We start from the raw sequence: 17,254 nt of genomic DNA on the forward strand, positions 1-17,254 counted from the left end.
CCTGTTCTCATTCCGAAGTTGTCGCTTTTGCCAAACGTCACCTTTCATGTCTGCGTGATACGCATCTGGTAGCTGCCAGCTGATAATTTGGCAGGACAGAACCTTGTGCGGTTTAATTATACGCCTCTAGACGGCACCTGCCGCAGCATGACAGGCAGACAGTTTGTGTGCGTTGACAATATGGCTGGATGGAACCTGTTACGTCAGCATGATACGCTGCTGGATGACAACAGGTTGAAATGCTGCAGGTCACAGCGTCATATAAGGAGGAAGAAGGTTCCTAAAGGGCTGGCGGGAGGGGTGGTGGATGATTCCAGAAAACACTGGACTTTCATTTGGGAGTCTCTGCGAATGAGATGGAGTTTATTTATACCTTACCCTGCCCTTTTGCTAAAAACCTAAGCATCTGTACCAGCATGTGCATTTGTCAACATCCCAATTTTGGTTACCATGTGCTTTGGTTGCCTAAACATAACCATGCAGATGGATACCAAGAGCGAAATATGTAGACGCAGAAATCCAATGAAAATGAGAACAAGTTGTTTATTTATAGTAGTTATACTTGCATCCAGAGTTGCATACCTCTGTTTAGTCCATGCACCATCACCTCAGCTTCTCTGGAGAAAAAAAGTTTGAATCAGATTAAACAGTGGAATGTAATAAACTCTGTGTTTAGCCCCTGGAGTACAATACTTTGATGCTCATGTCATGATGAACGCATTAATTCTTAATGTTGTTCCTACAAGGGCTGCAGGCTGTTGTTGGATTAAGAGAAAATCATTTGAAAGAAAGCCAAAGAGAACAAGCATGCACAAGTCTGACTGGAGTGAAAGAAAAAGGGGATTGATTTTTGCTCACAGTGGCTCCAATTCATACTTCTAGAAATTATTGTCTGATAACAAATAGCTGTTACAGTGAATACATGATGAGATGTAAAGTGTAATCTCTGCAAGTAAAAAGAATATATGGACTCACACAGGTAAAGTAAGTTAGGGGAAGATGTAGCTGCTAGCCACTGACAAAAATGATAAACAGTCTATAACTGGGAGAGAACATCTCCCTGTGTCTGCTGCCCTCCCTCTTTCTCCACACTTCTGCTTTTCTCCCTCACTCTCGTTTCCATCTCCTCATCCGACTTCCCGAAGGGAATAACCTCCCTGACACGCATCTCTTCCTCCTCTGAGCGAGATGCTATAACTTGCCCTTACCTCCACAGTATACTCACAGCTGTTACTTTTAATTTATCTGCTGCTGCTGTATGACAGATGGCATGTAGCCATCGCAGTGTTTGCTAGTCCAATAAATCTAGCCCTGCATAGGGGAACATCTGCTATGCAAATTCACCTCGTATTACTGTCACTTTTGTCTGTCAGCGGTGAGATGGAGATTTAGAATTACCTCATCTAACGTGTACGCTTTTCTGTCACACTCTGTCTTCTTCCTTAACTGTCCTCTCTCAGTTGTTGTAACCTGCTTTTCACTTAAGCTTTGTTGGGGACGTTTGGGTTTTTTTTTTTGCCCATGGTGCTACTGGTGCAGTCTTCAGAGGCAAATTCATGTCAGTCAGGAAGGAGAAGCTTTGCAGTGGGTCTACTATAAAACATCTTTCCAGTGGGCAACATTAGCAAATGTCTCCTGTGAATCATGTCTCTGTCTTACTAAAGGAAAGAAACTTCACATCAAAGCTGCACATTTTCATTTACATCCTTCATCATGCGGAGTCATCGCAGTATCGCCACAGCTCTTTCTTCCCATCTCTGTCTCACCCAGTCTGTTTCTCTTCTCCAGTCTGTTATAGACTATATGTTGCCAGTTCAGGACATCAAACACGTCTCTCAGCTCATTCCAGAAATCCTCAGATACAACTCCTCACAGTTAGGAGTTCTCCATCACTTTTACCTCGCTGTAGAAATCCTTGATTCTTTCAATCTTGAAGAAGGCCTCCAGGATTGTTTTCTTTTGTTTGTTTGTTTTTTGTTTCTTTACTTGATGGCAACTTCTACATTTGCTATTTCAATATCAATACAATTATACTTTTTAGGAGAAGGGGTGACAAAGCTTGTTGTCATTCCAAAGTCGTCAAATACCACTGTTTCTGCAGTTCTTTTGGCGTAAGATCCTGATGCCAAACGCCAGCTTTCGTGTTCACATGATATGCGGCTGGATGGCGTCAGGTGTGACCGCAACCGGACAGAACCATTTGTGGTGTTATTATACGATGGAGGAGGCCAGATGGCATATCTGCTCTGTTGGCGTGATGCGCGAACAGTTGGCAACAGTTGAGAATATGGCCGGACAGAACCTGTCTGCGTTGCACAACACGCCCTTTGACAGTCAAGTTGAAACACTGCTGGTAATGATATAATATAAGCAGCACAATCCCTATACAGCAGGCAGAAGAAGCAGTGGATGGATCTAAAAAAACCTGGACTTTCATGTGGGAGTCTAGTGTTTGCTTCTCATCTGAATGCAATGTTTTTGTTTTTTTCTACACCTTAACATATGCCTCCTTCCTGACCGTCTGTGCCAGCATGTGCTTTTGCTGACATTATGTGGTTGCCATGTGCTTGGGTTGTCTAAACATAACCAGCATCACCCGACCTTGTGCATCTGTTGACACCACAGTAGCAGCATCCTTGAAAACCAGCAGCTGACAGAGAAGGATACATAGAACGGTCTACGCAGAAGTCCACGGCAAAGCGGCAATATGTGACAACTTGGGATGAGTGTTAGATTTTCACACGCTCAAAGACATAAACAGGATACTTCAAGATCATACTTCCATACTCAGACTACTAATATAAACACACAGTGATTTATTTGAGTTCTGAACATTGTTCTATTATGATTACTTTGACCTCACCAAGTTAATTGTTAAGAGCTGAGAATGTGGTTGCACAAATGCCAAAAATTAACTCGTTCCAGAATCTTAAAATTTAATATTTGCAGGCATTTTTCACCTATATTACAGTAATCTGGATATCTGTAGGTTTTGAACTGTTGACCAGTAAACCAAGCAATTTCATTATGTGGACTTTGACTTTTGACTTTGAATTTTGATGGGCATATTTCATTATTCTTTTTCTCGAACAAACAAACCGTAATCTGCAAATTTATTGATGATGGAAATAACTTTTAGTTGCAGCCATTTTGAGATGCATCTCTTTTATAATCACATAAAGTGAAGCTCTGGGGACAACAGTTATTTGTTTCTTTCAGTTCACCCACAGTTAAGTGATGTGCAAGCTGAACACCTGAAAGAAGTCAGATGTTAAAACACGCTCATCCGTTTCTTGGCAAGCAGAGCATGTCAGCAGTATTGAAATAGCACTCTCTATCACGCGCTATCTCTGCTCGTCTCAGCCGTTACTGGCACTAGATGCAATGTGTAACTTTTCTCCTTGAGGCAGGAAGTGTACCGTCAGGCCTGCCCTCCTCCTCCTCAGTTGGTCAAGCTTTCGCCCCAACTTTTGTCATTCATCCTGCGGAGCCGTCTCCCTCCAAACAGCATGTAGCCCGGGGCCGAGGGAACCAACAACTGCAAAGCCTCCACAGGCACTGAAGAGTTCCACACTTGCGTTGACCATGTTTTTAACCTGCCACATATATAGCTTCTCTGTATTTATTTTTAATACTGCTTTCTTCCATTCTCGCTGCTCTAAAGATCTACTTTCATTTTGGTTCAACAGGCAAACAGGAATTGATAGATGCAACATTACAAATAACCACAAACTGATCATGTATGTAACTTATTCCAAACAATAATGTGTCATATCTGAGTAAAATGCAGTAAAGTGTGTTTGAAGTCAGTTCAACCCAGGATAAAGTTGATTTCACCATCAGGGTTTGCTTTTTATTGAATATGAATCCAGTACGAAATCTGTTTTGGCTTTCAACATGCACAGTTAACTACATTTATAATAATTTTAACTCAGAGATTCAATTTAGATCTGCTAAGAGTTAGCTGTATGATCAGGAAGGAACCTAACCACTTTTTGACAGCCTTATTATTGTTCACAGTTTGCAAATTCAATGTGAAATTGAATGGAGCTGATACAAAATGTTGACTAGATAAGAGTCAGACACAGAATAACAGGTGTATCTGAGTGACATTCTGCACTTTATTTTTCATACTTGATCCAAAAAATGGACATTTGGCACCAATAATTTGTTGGTTCAACCTGTGAAAGCATTGATTAGCTTCGGCTAAAAATGAGTAGCCTGCCAATGTTACCTGAATGTTGTCCAACATTGCTTTTTACCACTACAAATGACGGGGGTGTTCAATAAGAGGGTTGTTAGCATTGGAGCTTTTTGAAAACAGTTTTTTTTTCCAAATGGGAACTGTACCCAAAATAAAAGCAGAAACATTTTTTTTTTAAGTACACATTACCAAGTGGCAACCTCCATGGCTGAATTAATTAAGCAAACAACATGGCTCTAAAAGCAAGTCTGTTCCCAGGGATATGTTAAAACATGTTTATGGCCAACAAGAAATGGTTTTGGTCTCTGTAGCTATTTTTATTAGTTTTTTACAGTTATGGGGTGGCTGTGGCTCAGGACGTAGAGCGGGTTATCCTCTAATCAGAATATTGGCAGTTTCTGCAACTCCTCCAGTCCACATGCTGAAGTACCATTGGGCAAGATTCTTGACCCTTTATTGCCTTTTTTTTGTCTTGTTCATGACATCTCAAGGGAGGTGAATTTTTATAGAGCTCACCTGTTCTTAAAGCTTAAAGTTACGCATAATTAAGAGCATGGCACTTTTAGTAGTAGACCTTTTGCGAAATCTGATTGTGAGTCAGCTGCAAAAATACAAGATGGCGAAAATGCAGAACTTTAGGTTTTGAAATCTGAGTGAAGAAACCAGTGGGGGATGTCACATTGACTACATTCAATATTTTTATCCAGTTTATGAATGTAACAGATTTCATGTTTGTGGTTAATGGACATCCTGTCTGACATTTACATTTACCATTTGATTTGCCACTTGGTGGCAGCAGCTTTAAAAACATATTATTACCTTATAAAGTTGTTATGACTAACATTTTAGCAGTTTTCAACAAATTCAGCAGACATTCAAGTTCTGTTTTTGAGGTTGAGTTTCTTCTCAATGACTGTAAGTCAGATATTCATTCAAATTTTAGTCTCTTTAGCAGCTAAATGCTCTGCTTTGTTCACTGGTGTCCTTTGGTACTGGGTGGTAGCATCTGATCATTGCATTGGAGTTTTTACAGCAGTTGAAAACAGCCGCTTAGTAGCTGTAAATGAGCTTGATGAGAACAGTAAGACTTAATTGCAACAGTAAAGTTGTGCTAAAAGATGCCTCTTAGAGCTGAGAGAAACTGAAAATTCTCTCTCGGTTTGTCAGTAAGACCGACACTTTTCTTTCGTTAGTAACTGATTAGTGCAACTTTAAGAATGATTACTTCTTTTAGTGATAATCAGCTTTGTTTTTGAAGCAAAAGAAAAGAATTTGCTTGGATGGAAATGCTGATTTGGGATTCTGCCCAACACAGAGATTTTCAGTTTCAAAAGAAAACTCACAAACACTCACACGTAGATCTCTGAAATAATCTTCCAACCTCAGGTTTGATAACCTCCGTAGATGAAAGAGTCGGCACCAGAAAGTTTTGTTTATATCTCGAGACTATATAGTAAAAACAAGTTGATTACACTTCCTTTTCATGGGGGAAGCTGTCAAATCTGCAGACTGCTTTAATAATGGTGAGTCACCCACACGATTTCCCTCCTTTCTCCATCTTCAAAGCATCAACCTCTTTCAACTGCTGCATGCTAGGAGGGGGATTCTCAGCTGAAGGGTTTTTGTATTTCCGCCTTGTTTTGACTTTTTCTCTTTGACATGTATACGCTAGCTCCTTGGGGTGTGATGGGGTGTGTATGTACATCTGCGATTGTGTGTGTGTGAGTGTGAGAGAGATTATGTGTTTGCATGATTTCCACCCCAGGTCACCAAGGTCCTTCTGGTAGTTCTGATGAGCTCAGCCCAAATCTGTTCTTTAATCTCCAGAAACTCCTGAAAAGTCTTTCAGTGTCTGGAAACGTTTTTTTACCCGGAGCTAAAAGAGACAGACAGAGAGGGAGATGAGAGAAAAGTGTGTGTATGTGTGTTTGTGTGTGCAGAAGGAAGGTGAGGTAGACTGTTTTCCTATCTAAGATTTGCTGTCCTGTTGATCACCTCTCATCTTGTTATCAAGTTTACACTTACATTTCTCCTCTTGCTTCGTCACTGCCCTCCGGCTGTCTGTTCATCACATTTTCACCTCACATCGACCTTCTGCTCCATCTTCCCATCAGTATTCTGCTGTTGTTACTGGGAGGACTCTGGGAGGAGGAAGAGGCCACCAGTCGTCTGCTCACTCAGTGACAACACAAGTTAAACTCTGAGACTCTGGGAAGCTGCTTGACAGCGGGATCTAAACTCTTCTGTCTCGACGCAGTCACAGACAGACGAGCCTTTTTTATTGATCACAGGACTGGATTATTTCAAGTATGCTCAGCTGTCAGAAACCGCTGCTGCCTGGGTATTTGCTGCTCCTTAATGTTGACTGCAAAGTCCAATGAATAATAAATACAGAGATGAATTTAAGCAGAAATGAACTGACTCACTCTGCATTGCTTATTGTTTTTGCTGGCAGTGGGGCAGAAAGTCTGTTAGTTTGACACTTTGTTACCTCGCCAACCACTGACCTGATGCCAAAGCCGTTACTGCAGACATTAATGGTCCTTGGAGGATAAATCCTAATGACTTTTTTTCCTGACTTTTCATCTAGCATCATTATTACACATTAATTTTGCCCCCAGGATTAATTATAAGAACTCTGTAATGATTGCAATACCTTTTTTTTATCTAGCACCATCATCAGTTCAACATTTTAATTTGGTCCTAAACATTACTTTATGACCAGATACCTGAAAAACTTAAGACCTTGTCTTTATTGTCATACTTCTTGTATATTTGTAATTGGCCATAGCATGCTTACAAGCTACGATAAACTAAGATGAGTGTGTTTGGTTTTGATGTCTGGATGGGCATTTCCAGTCACCTTTGCTTCAGCTTAGCTAAATTTGTGCTACCTCTGCGATAAGTTTAGGCTCTTATGTCTATTTTGCAAGTGTTGGTGATGGTATTCGTGATTGGCTTTGGACGTTGATGGGATGTGGCCGAGATCGGGAATCGGGAAATCAACTCGCCAGGTTGAGTTTTTAAAATGTAAGCAGCAGTAAACTTTGTAAGCAGCAGTAAACTTTGCAGAAACGATGGAGAAGATTAGCTTCAATATCGATCACATGGACAATCAAGACCATCTCTGTGTCCGTCTCTGCATCCGTCTGTGTCTGCCATGGAAAGTGTTGATTAAAAACAAAACCTCCTGCAGTACAGATTGCTCTTTCTTTCCAAACTTGCATTATGCTTGCTATTTTAAAGGCATCTGATAGTTAAGTGGACAACCTTTGTGCCTTTACTTCTTGTATATTCATGAGTTTGAGTCAAAAAGCCGAAATGAGTCTTAACTGCAGTTTGTGCTATTGTATCTAATTTACCTTTAGAGGTGAGAGGTGATTGACTAGTTTTAATATTGATTCAGAAAGGCTTTGTTTGTTGTTATAGCAAGGCAGTCAAAATTAAAATGGGATCACTAATTATAGAGCCCCGTTGCACGTCTTACCCAATTTGCAGGAGTGATGGAAAAGTTCATTTGGACCGTTTTGGTCAATAATTTTCAGTATAATTAATATAAGATCAGAGGAAATACTTTACCCAAAATTTGCTTTTGATTGATTTTAGGCTCTCTGAGGTTCTCCACTGCTGTAAAGTCAAAATGTTCCTTCTGAACTAATGAACAGGCTGCTCAACAAGTTTAAGGCAGCAGATAATCAGACAGTGGATGCTGGCAGGTTTTGCTGCAATGTGAGCGTTAGGACGGCATGTTTTAGCTGCTCTCTGAAGATGGCACTGTGTTAATTGAATGGCAATACTATTTAAATATTTTATAATGGCGATCATGTTTTTAATGTCAAAGTTTAAGAAGAGTTAAATATGTGCAGAGTGCAATGGAGTACCATATCATTACAAATTGTAATTAATTTGGACATATTTATCAAATATCAACCATACTCGATAAGACATGCTGAATATATCCTTCTTATAACTTACTCATTTTGGCATTTACCCATCAAATCCTAAAGCTCATGTTAAATAGACTTTATGCACTCAATTTCTCAATTTTTTCCTCATCTTTACCTATCAAATATCAATCTGTGTTATGGTTTTGTTTTATCATCTCCACATGGACATTGTTAAATATTTACAAATGATTATACACAATGCAAGAAAACAGGATAAGCCTGTTTGTTTTTGTAAAGTAACTTGAAGTGGGTTTCCCCTTCTTAAGTCTGTGTTGTTTATTATTGCAGTCAGGAGCACTTGTCATAGATTGAAAGTGTTATTGTATGAACTGTCACACAGCTGCATGTGTCGGTGCTTCTCTCTGGAGAGCTCTTCGCATGAATCCAAACAGCATGCTGGAGATTCAGCAGGGAGCGCCGTCCAAGCCTCCAGGGTACACAGAGAAGTCAGCAGAGATGTCGCTGAGATGTGGAATATATATAATGCATGAGGAAGGAGATGCTAATGGAATTGCCTTTAATAAGAAACCTAAACATGCGGGGGAGTACAGGGGGTAAAAAACGCATTTGTCAACAGCAGTATGGAAAGTCAGAAACAGAGATAAGTAGATATGGAAGCATTAATATTTTTTGTATAAAGTGTTGCAAGATGGGCCTGTCACCAAGGCCAATTTTCTCTTCTGCTGTAGGCAAAAGTTGCATGGTTGGTTGTTTTTTTATGCAGAGTAAAATGCTATCTTATAGGTTGTCTGCTTTACATTTTGCTAAAAAAACATTTACAACATATCAGCAGGTGTCAGAGGCATGTTGCCATAGCAGCTCTGTGGATGTGCTACATGACAGAACAGCTGCAGAGAGGGGACATCTCCAGAGAAAAGCTTCCTATCCAGCGTGAGGGTCGAGATATAAAGAGAGAAGCCTGGTGCTGAATCCCAATTTCTTAATGAAAAATGGAAATTCAGGGTTATTCAGGACTTGTTAGAAATATTTAGTAGAAGTTAAAACACCCGTGGATAGATTTAGAGCTCTGACACAGGCTTTGTTATGGCTTTGAGTGTAGTTAATTAAAAATGATAACAGAAGTGGAAATAATGTGAGTTAGGAACTCAGCAGTAGTTGCACGATTTCAAGGTAGATGTGAGGTCGACACTTTTTCACAACTCTAACTTTATTGCGAGATATATTAAGACACGTTAGTAATCTATAACCCCTTTGGGACTAGAGCATGCAGCAGCGTTAAAACTTGTTTCCTCCTACACACATTTCTATTTCTGTCTGTCCTCCCTGAGGTGCGGTGGCCTTAAATTGTCACATTTTCAAAACAGAGCTGATTGGACTGATACACAAATTGAACAGATATCTAAAATAAAAACAGGCAGCAGGTGCAACAGTATACTGTAGGTGTGTATCTGAGAGCTCACACTGGAAAGGCTTGAATATTATTTCCAAATCACTAGATTGATTGTAGGATTAAGTGATTTTTTTTTGATAAATGAACCAATTAACCATTTGCTTCATTAAAACTTACATAATTGACTTAAAAAAAGCTGTCCAGGACAGCTCAATATGTGTATTTCACTTTTGTTTTTCAATTTCATGCCCAAGCAGTCAACCCATGTTGCAGGGTATATTGCAGCATTCGGTCTGTGTAAGATTTATAGGAGCAATATAACCGATAACTCCTACTTAATGTCGCTAGTCCCTCCTCTGTCTCTGTTGTTGAGCTCACTTTTATATCCAACTTTTATGTCTCTAAGAGACACTATGGAGACTTTGCTGTTGCAACACAAAGACCTGCTAACAAAGAAATAGTAGTATAATTATTATATATTTCAAAACACAACTATCTATTGTGTAGTAAACAGCTGGGTTGTGGCTAGGGCTGGGCGAAAAGAAAAAAATTTTATATCTCTTTTTTTCTTTTTGAATAAATACCCCAATGTCAATACTGTGACAATTTTGTGTTGTAAATCTCTTTAATCAGATTCTGCATATGTAGGCTATGAGACAAGAGTTTAAAGCAATAAATGGCACACAAGGCACCACCTTACAAGAGAGAGGTGTAGGCTAAACTGAGGCAGAACATTTGAAAGATGGTAGAAAAGTTGTTATAGGTGCCTTTTTTATTCAGAAGCAACCCCAGTCCCTAATGTGAATTCAACAAATGTAAAACATGGTTTTCAACTTCAGATATGATTTAGTGTTAAATAAATGTCATTATTTTAATGAATATTTTTAGGATAATGCAAAAATTATGCATACATGAGCTTGGGTCCCTGCGGTGTACTTATTTTCAATTTTGTCTCCCAAGTTAAAAAAGTTGAAGAACCTGATGTAGAGAAAAAAAAACAGATTTCTGTCAGGCAGTAGTGATAAATTGCTCAGTTTCTGTGTTATTTTGGATTTTTGAAAATATATACAAACAGCTAAAATGTCACACCATTTTCATCAATTTATGTTTTTTTTTTTTACCTGAGAAAACTGCAGGTGCAGACTGACACAGCTATTCAAAGCGAGTGTAAAAGTGCTGTGAGCGTATGCAACTCTATTGCAACTGAATGTAAAACAACTGCAAAAGTCTTGCGAGGCCAACGTTTTCTTCCTTCATCAGTTTTTATACCTTCTTTGTCTCCTCCAAATTTCCATAGGAACGGCATCACACAAAGTTTTACAGCTCTATCTGCGCAATATGAGGCACACATTTCATTTTTACTGAAGAGGCGTGTAACTGCTTTTGGTAAAACAACCTATTTTCATTGGGACAGTTTCATTTCCAGCAAATATGAGCTCATAAGTTAGAATTCGGCTCTGTCCGCAGTCTAGGTAAAGATCTATATTCCTGCTTCCGAGTGTAATTCCAGCTCTCTCTTCTTCATGTCCGTGGGCATGATTGCTCTGTTACATTTCTTATTGCAGCGCTGTGATTGTGTCATGAGGTCCTGAGAACACAGCACTGTTTTTGAGAAAGGATGTGCACTCTGTGTCCACTGTGAAACATCAGGGAACCCATTACCTTCCCCTCTCACTGAGGATTACATGGATCAGATATTGAGGGAAAAAAACCACAGTATTATCCGTCTAATGCAGTTTTTTGCAGCCGTCTTACTGTCCAACTTTCGCTCACTTTTCTCTCTCATAATTACTCGATTTTTCTCTCTGTGTCTCTCCAGGGCCAGTATTGTCCAGAAGAGAATCATTTATTTCCAGGATGAAGGTTCTCTTACGATTCGACTTTGTGAGAGAGGTAATGACAGCTGCCCATCATCTCTATCTCTCCCTCGTTGGCTGCTTATCTTTTCATCCTTGACCGCCCATCATGGTGCCATTATCCCCTTTTTCTGTCATTTTCCCCCCCTCTTTTTGAAACAGCTCTTTCATACCATGTTTAAAAAATATGCGGCCAACAGAGGCAGCAGGGAAATCTGTGAAGACAACGCACCATGGATCTCCTGGGAGTCTGTGTGGAATTTAAATAATCCTTTGTATTTTGCCACAGAGCAGCGCCAAAGCTTTTATGTTACCTGTGATTTCAAAGCAAAGAAAAAGTGCCACACCAGATTTGGAAAGCTGTCCGCTCCCCAAGTAAATAGTTGTGTGACAGCGAGAAGACAGGACTCTTTTAGCTCCGATGCACACGTTTATTGTACAATAAAAACCAGAGCCAGAGACTAATGGTTTTTTTCAAACTTCATCTCAGGGGAATTTTACCTTCATAAAATCTTCCTCTTCTCACCAAAATCTAATTTTCCAGGCTATTATGCAAGCCAATCAAGCTGCCCTGTTTCAATTTGCTGACATAAGTTAGGCGCCTCCGATGTTTGACTCATCTTGCTATAACTTAGATGTCAAGTGAGGATTTTCTTCCGAATAATTTGGTGACTCATAAATATTCAAGTACTCCCCTTGACCTATCTTTGCAAAACACTAGTCCAGGCCAATATTTGAATATTTATGAGTCTGCGTCAAGGCTAATGTGTCATTTAAATACCAGTTTTTTCCAGGGATGTAATTTTGTGACATTCTCACTGGGTCTAAATCGTCAACAGTTATCTGGTAATTTATGCAGGTGTGCATCTGTGTCAAAGCTTTTCAACAGCAGTTTCTTAGTTAGCTTTTGAACTGCTTTTATTTGGCATGTGCATCTTTTCTACCCTTAAATCTTAACATACTGTATGAGTGTGTTGACATGTCCACGTCCTGTCACCCTGCAGAGCGTGTGTTCGGTGAAGCCACAGAAACTCCTGCTATCGAGTGCTGCGCCTGCGGAACAGCCAAGTACAGGCTCACCTTCTACGGCAACTGGTCAGAGAAAGTGCATCCCAAAGACTACCCAAGTGAGTTCAAACCATGGGCATGCACTCATGCATGATGGCTGATATAACAGGGGTGGGTCCAGGTGTCCACACCTGACATCTGATTGGCCGCCACGCTATCCTGAATGATGTTTGGCTGTCTGGCTGGTCAGAGGGGGGGCATTAGTTTGATTCAGACCAACTCTTTGATGAGTGAACTGGACTTTAGCGTATAGTTTCAATTCAGTTTTAAATCTGAGAGGCAAAAGTGTCATGAGATGCGGAGCAGGTAGACCCAAATGCAGGAGACGGCAGCCAAACAGAGCTCAAAAGATCAGTTTTTATTCCAAGGAGACAGAAACTGAACATCACACAAACAAATCAAGGATCCAACAAAGACTGAACTAAAAACCAGGACTTGTACACAAATGGCTGACGAGGGGATGAAGTGCAGCTGGAGATAAAGGGCGAAGAATCTCAGGTGAGGGGAATAAGGTGATGAAGCAGAAGAGCATGCAGGTTGAATGCTGAATGGCTGGGAGAAACTGAGGAGCAGGGAAGGACTAACGAGGCTGATGCAGGGCAGGCGTGTAGATGGTAAATGAGGGAAAGGTAGAAAAACATCTAGCAGCGCGCACATCCAAAAGCAGTTACATGGCGCTAGACAGAACAAAAACTGATGTAAAAATATGCATCTATTTTTGTTCTGTCTAGCACCGTGTAACTGCTTTTGTATGTGTGATGTAGCAAACGTCACACATGTGAACAAAGACAATGGGCCTCATTCACAAATGTGCATACATACAAATCTGTGCTTAAATTAACACAAAATAACTTGTACTCCTTATATTATGCTGTTACCAGCAGCATTTCAACTTTACGCTGTTTTGCGGCGTATCATGCGTATGTGACCAGCTTCAGCCAGCAATGCTCTAAACTAATGCCGACATTCACGTATCATGCTGCTGCAGCAGGTTCAGCGACATACAATAACACTGCAGACAGTTCTGTCACATTCTCAGCTGATGGCATATCGTGTGGACACAAAAGATGGATTTTGTCATCTGGATCTTATGCTGAAAGCACTGCAAAAGTGGTTCTATTTGATGACTTTGGAATGAGAAGTGGCCGGGTACATGGAGCCCAGCATTAGACTCGCAAATGCAAAACCACAACTTAACTGCTCCTAGCAAAAGAAAAATGCTGACTGATTGTCTGAAAAAGTTCAGTTTATCCTCACTATTTTAAAACATTGTTAAGGCATGTCAGGCACCCAGCTAGCTACTCAGCAAGTTGTCTCTCCCTTCTTGACTAAACTCAAACAAAAAAATCTCTTCCAGGGAGAGCAAACCACTGGTCGGCTCTTATTGGTGCTTCTCACTCCAGAAGCTACGTGCTATGGGAGTATGGAGGCTATGCCAGTGAGGGCGTCCGTCAGGTCGCTGAGTTCGGCTCACCGATAAAGATGGAAGAAGAGATTCGACAGAAGGTAGGGTATCATGTACCATGTCTTTATAAATGTTTTCTGACCCTCATGTTGGACTAAAACTAAGTGCAAGCGGCGAAAAAAATGAATGCATAACAAAAGGAAAGAAATTCAGCCTCCAACCTTCATCTGTGAATATAGAGTGTATCATCATCATTATATGTGCTCGGCCCCCCCTGCCATTTCTTAGGGGCTATTACAACATACTGAGAGGTTAATGACAGGCTGAGGCAATAAGAATCCAAAATGACACACACACACACACACACACACACACACAGTGTCAAAATGGCAGTTGATGAATGTGCAATATCATGAAATTCTCATTTCCACATCAGGCTGAGCGTTTACATAGAGACACAGGGCGTCTTCATACTCTCACCCTCTCATTATCCTCCTTATTAAACCAGATGCACATTGACAGTGTGTGGTGTGGAATTCTGCTTGAAATCAGATTACTTAAGAAAACATCAGCAGTCTTCTTTTGAGGGAAGTGTGCCTTTAGGGGATTAGATATTTTTGGAAGGCATCCACTGGATAGCACCCCGAGAGGCAGGGTGCTATCCAGTGGATGCCTTCTGCTGCTGTCTTGGTTCTTTATGTATGTTAGTTTGTGTGTGTCGAAAAATTGAAACATAGCACTGACAGGGAAGTGTGCATGAGAGGACACAGTTGAAAGATGTACGTGGGTGTGCTTGTGTGTATGTACAACAATTTCTCATTTCAAATCATCATATTGCCACTTTGCAGTGGACTTCCGTGACTACATGTTATGTTCTAGGTGTCCTTCTGCGTCTGCTGTTGACATTTCGGGATGCTCCTGCTGTGATGTCAACACAAGCACATGGTGGGATTATGCTGCACATAGTTATATTTAGACAACAAAAGCACATGGCAACCAATGCCAGGATGTCAACAAACACAATTGCTGGCAACAATGGTTAGGTTTAGGAAAAAAAGACACATGGTTAGGTGTAAAGAAAAACATTCATACAGGAAGCAAATACCAGACTCCTGCCTGAAATTTTGATGTTTGTTGGATGGCTGTGAAGACATTTCGGAATGAGAATGGGTCGGTATGTCTATTCACATCCTTGTAGGACTGGGTATTGTGTACTGTGAGACAATAAAATCCTATTCATAGCATGCATTTCAGCCATTCCCTCTCAGTTTTAACCCCACGGTACTCTAATAGACAGGAGATTGTGGGGATGTAATTGCCAATCCTGTGATTAATGAGTGACCCTACTGAACTATAGCTGTACACATAATGAATGGAATTAGTGTTCAATTACTCTTTAATGTCTCTTTGTTATAGGCCAGTGGAGGTAGTGTTGCATACCACTGAGCAGGACTGATTTATGGTATCGGATTCACGGGAATTTTACATCAATGCTTAAAATGTCAGGTATTTCAAATTCTCATACAAAGACATTAGCATTTATGTGTTACATGTATGTTGCTGCCGAAGACCCATACTATCTAGCTGTCTCTGTGCGTCCTCTCTCTGCCACCCTCTCTCTCTCTCTGTTGGTTCTGAAAGGTGTGTCCTGGCCATTTGCGAGGGAACAATAGTGTGTTGTTAGTGGGCTGTCAGTGTGGTGTGTGCCTGTCAGTTTAGGTTTGGGCTGTTGTGTGGAGACATTAGAGGCTGACGGACAGCCCTAACTCCTCTCTTGGCTGGCTGTGTCTGTCTCTGGGGCTAATAACTACCCTGACACAATGGAAACTTCAGCCTGTTTCATAGCGGGATGAGATGGCTTGATTGTGTACTGTAGACTGGAATGTCAGCTATTGAGCTATATAATGAAACAGCTCGATTGTACACTGTACGCTGGAATGTCAGCTATTGAGTTATTGGACTTTGTAATGGGGAGTCTTTAAACGTTTTTCCTTTTTTATCCATGAATCAAAAAGGTTTTCTGTCTTGTGCAATGTGCCATTCATATGGCAAAATATAGATCACACAATGTGCCTCTTGTTTTAACATGAGAAATGTGCCTTTACTTAAAACTATAACTGGCAAAATAGTGAGCTGGTATAATATATTCCATCTGTGAAGCAATATGGACCAAGAATAAAAGACAAGTAAAAAAAAAAAATACAAATAAATAAAAAATAGGAATAAAATGCTGACGAACAAGATTTGTGTAAGGTCTGTAGGGTTGTGATTTTAACTGGATGTTTCCGTAAAGATTGCAGTGTATGGTGTCCTCCTATGCATTTTTTTAGATAATGCTTTTAATGTCGCCTATATGGATGGAATAAAGTTGCAGACCAGTTTATTTAAATTTTGATGTTGTGTCATAATAATGTTAACCTTAACGCTGACACACTGCTTAGCAGACATTTTAAAATGGTACTTCATGCCAAAAAGGTTGCCTACTCCTGATATAGCTCATAGATGTTATAAAATGTCAATCTCAATTTCTCACTATATCTGACCTACAATAGAAAACTGAATTTTAAATGATATAAAAAAAGAACATCGTCAGCATATTATCACAATTGAGAAGCAGGAACAGGTGAATAATTGGCTTTTTCAATTTTCTGACATAAATGATTTATCATTATTCTAAATTGTTCATCACTTAACTATGTGATGAAACAACTAATAATTTCTGCACTAGAGGCCAGTAATTGAAATTACTAAAGTCTCACTAATTCTCCTTAAGGAAAACATTGGATCTATAATAACATAGAGCGCAGTGGAAAATGGAAATAGAGAGTTCTGAGCAACCAGCAACCTCCATTGCAGCTCTGTGCTCTTGAACAAGTTCTGGTAACATACAAGTGTGTTAAAAGCCATTCAGCAATGAAATAGAGAGGTTGCAATTACCTATGCCATCATTTTTTGGCTGAATCTGTTTGGTTTGCACTTAATTGCATATCTTTTATAGATATACCAACCTTTCTGCTGCCCCTTATTTTTTGGTGTTTCCACTCATGTCTTTTTTTAAATTATTATTTTATAATTTAGAACGTGTATTAAAAGAAGTGAATGGAAATGCATCTAAAGTAACACATCATATTTAGTTTGATTAATCCATACAAAATCCAAATGTATCATCAATGTGCTGTTCTTCAGCGGGCTATGTATGAGCTTTAAGTATAAGAATGAGCATAAGTGAATAAGTATTGAATTAATGTGCTCTAACTTCTGATTGTTAAGTCCCATGAGAGCATTGAATTTCTGAAAATATTCTAGTTGAGGTGTAACTGTGTGATAAATCACCAGTGCAAAACTAAGCGACATTGTGCCAGATGGCCTGTGGGAGTTAAATTTTCTTCAAAACATCAGCAGCCTGCGTCTAAGGTGATAACT

At 39.9% G+C, this 17,254-nt stretch overlaps 1 protein-coding gene across 2 annotated transcripts in view; it reads left to right on the forward strand.

The window, feature by feature from the left end:
• Positions 1–17,254, forward strand: part of spon1b (spondin 1b) — a 92,139-nt gene that overhangs the window by 21,191 nt on the left and 53,694 nt on the right. For both annotated transcript variants that reach the window (XM_042495899.2, XM_042495900.2), the window contains exons 4-6: positions 11,322–11,395; positions 12,363–12,485; positions 13,784–13,932. In XM_042495899.2, the coding sequence (XP_042351833.2) occupies positions 11,322–11,395; positions 12,363–12,485; positions 13,784–13,932 (346 nt within the window). The remainder of the gene's footprint in view (positions 1–11,321; positions 11,396–12,362; positions 12,486–13,783; positions 13,933–17,254) is intronic.

Source organism: Plectropomus leopardus, chromosome 7 (assembly GCF_026936395.1).
Source record: "Plectropomus leopardus strain MGB_pleo_1.0 chromosome 7, ASM2693639v1, whole genome shotgun sequence".
Taxonomy (NCBI): domain Eukaryota; kingdom Metazoa; phylum Chordata; class Actinopteri; order Perciformes; family Serranidae; genus Plectropomus; species Plectropomus leopardus.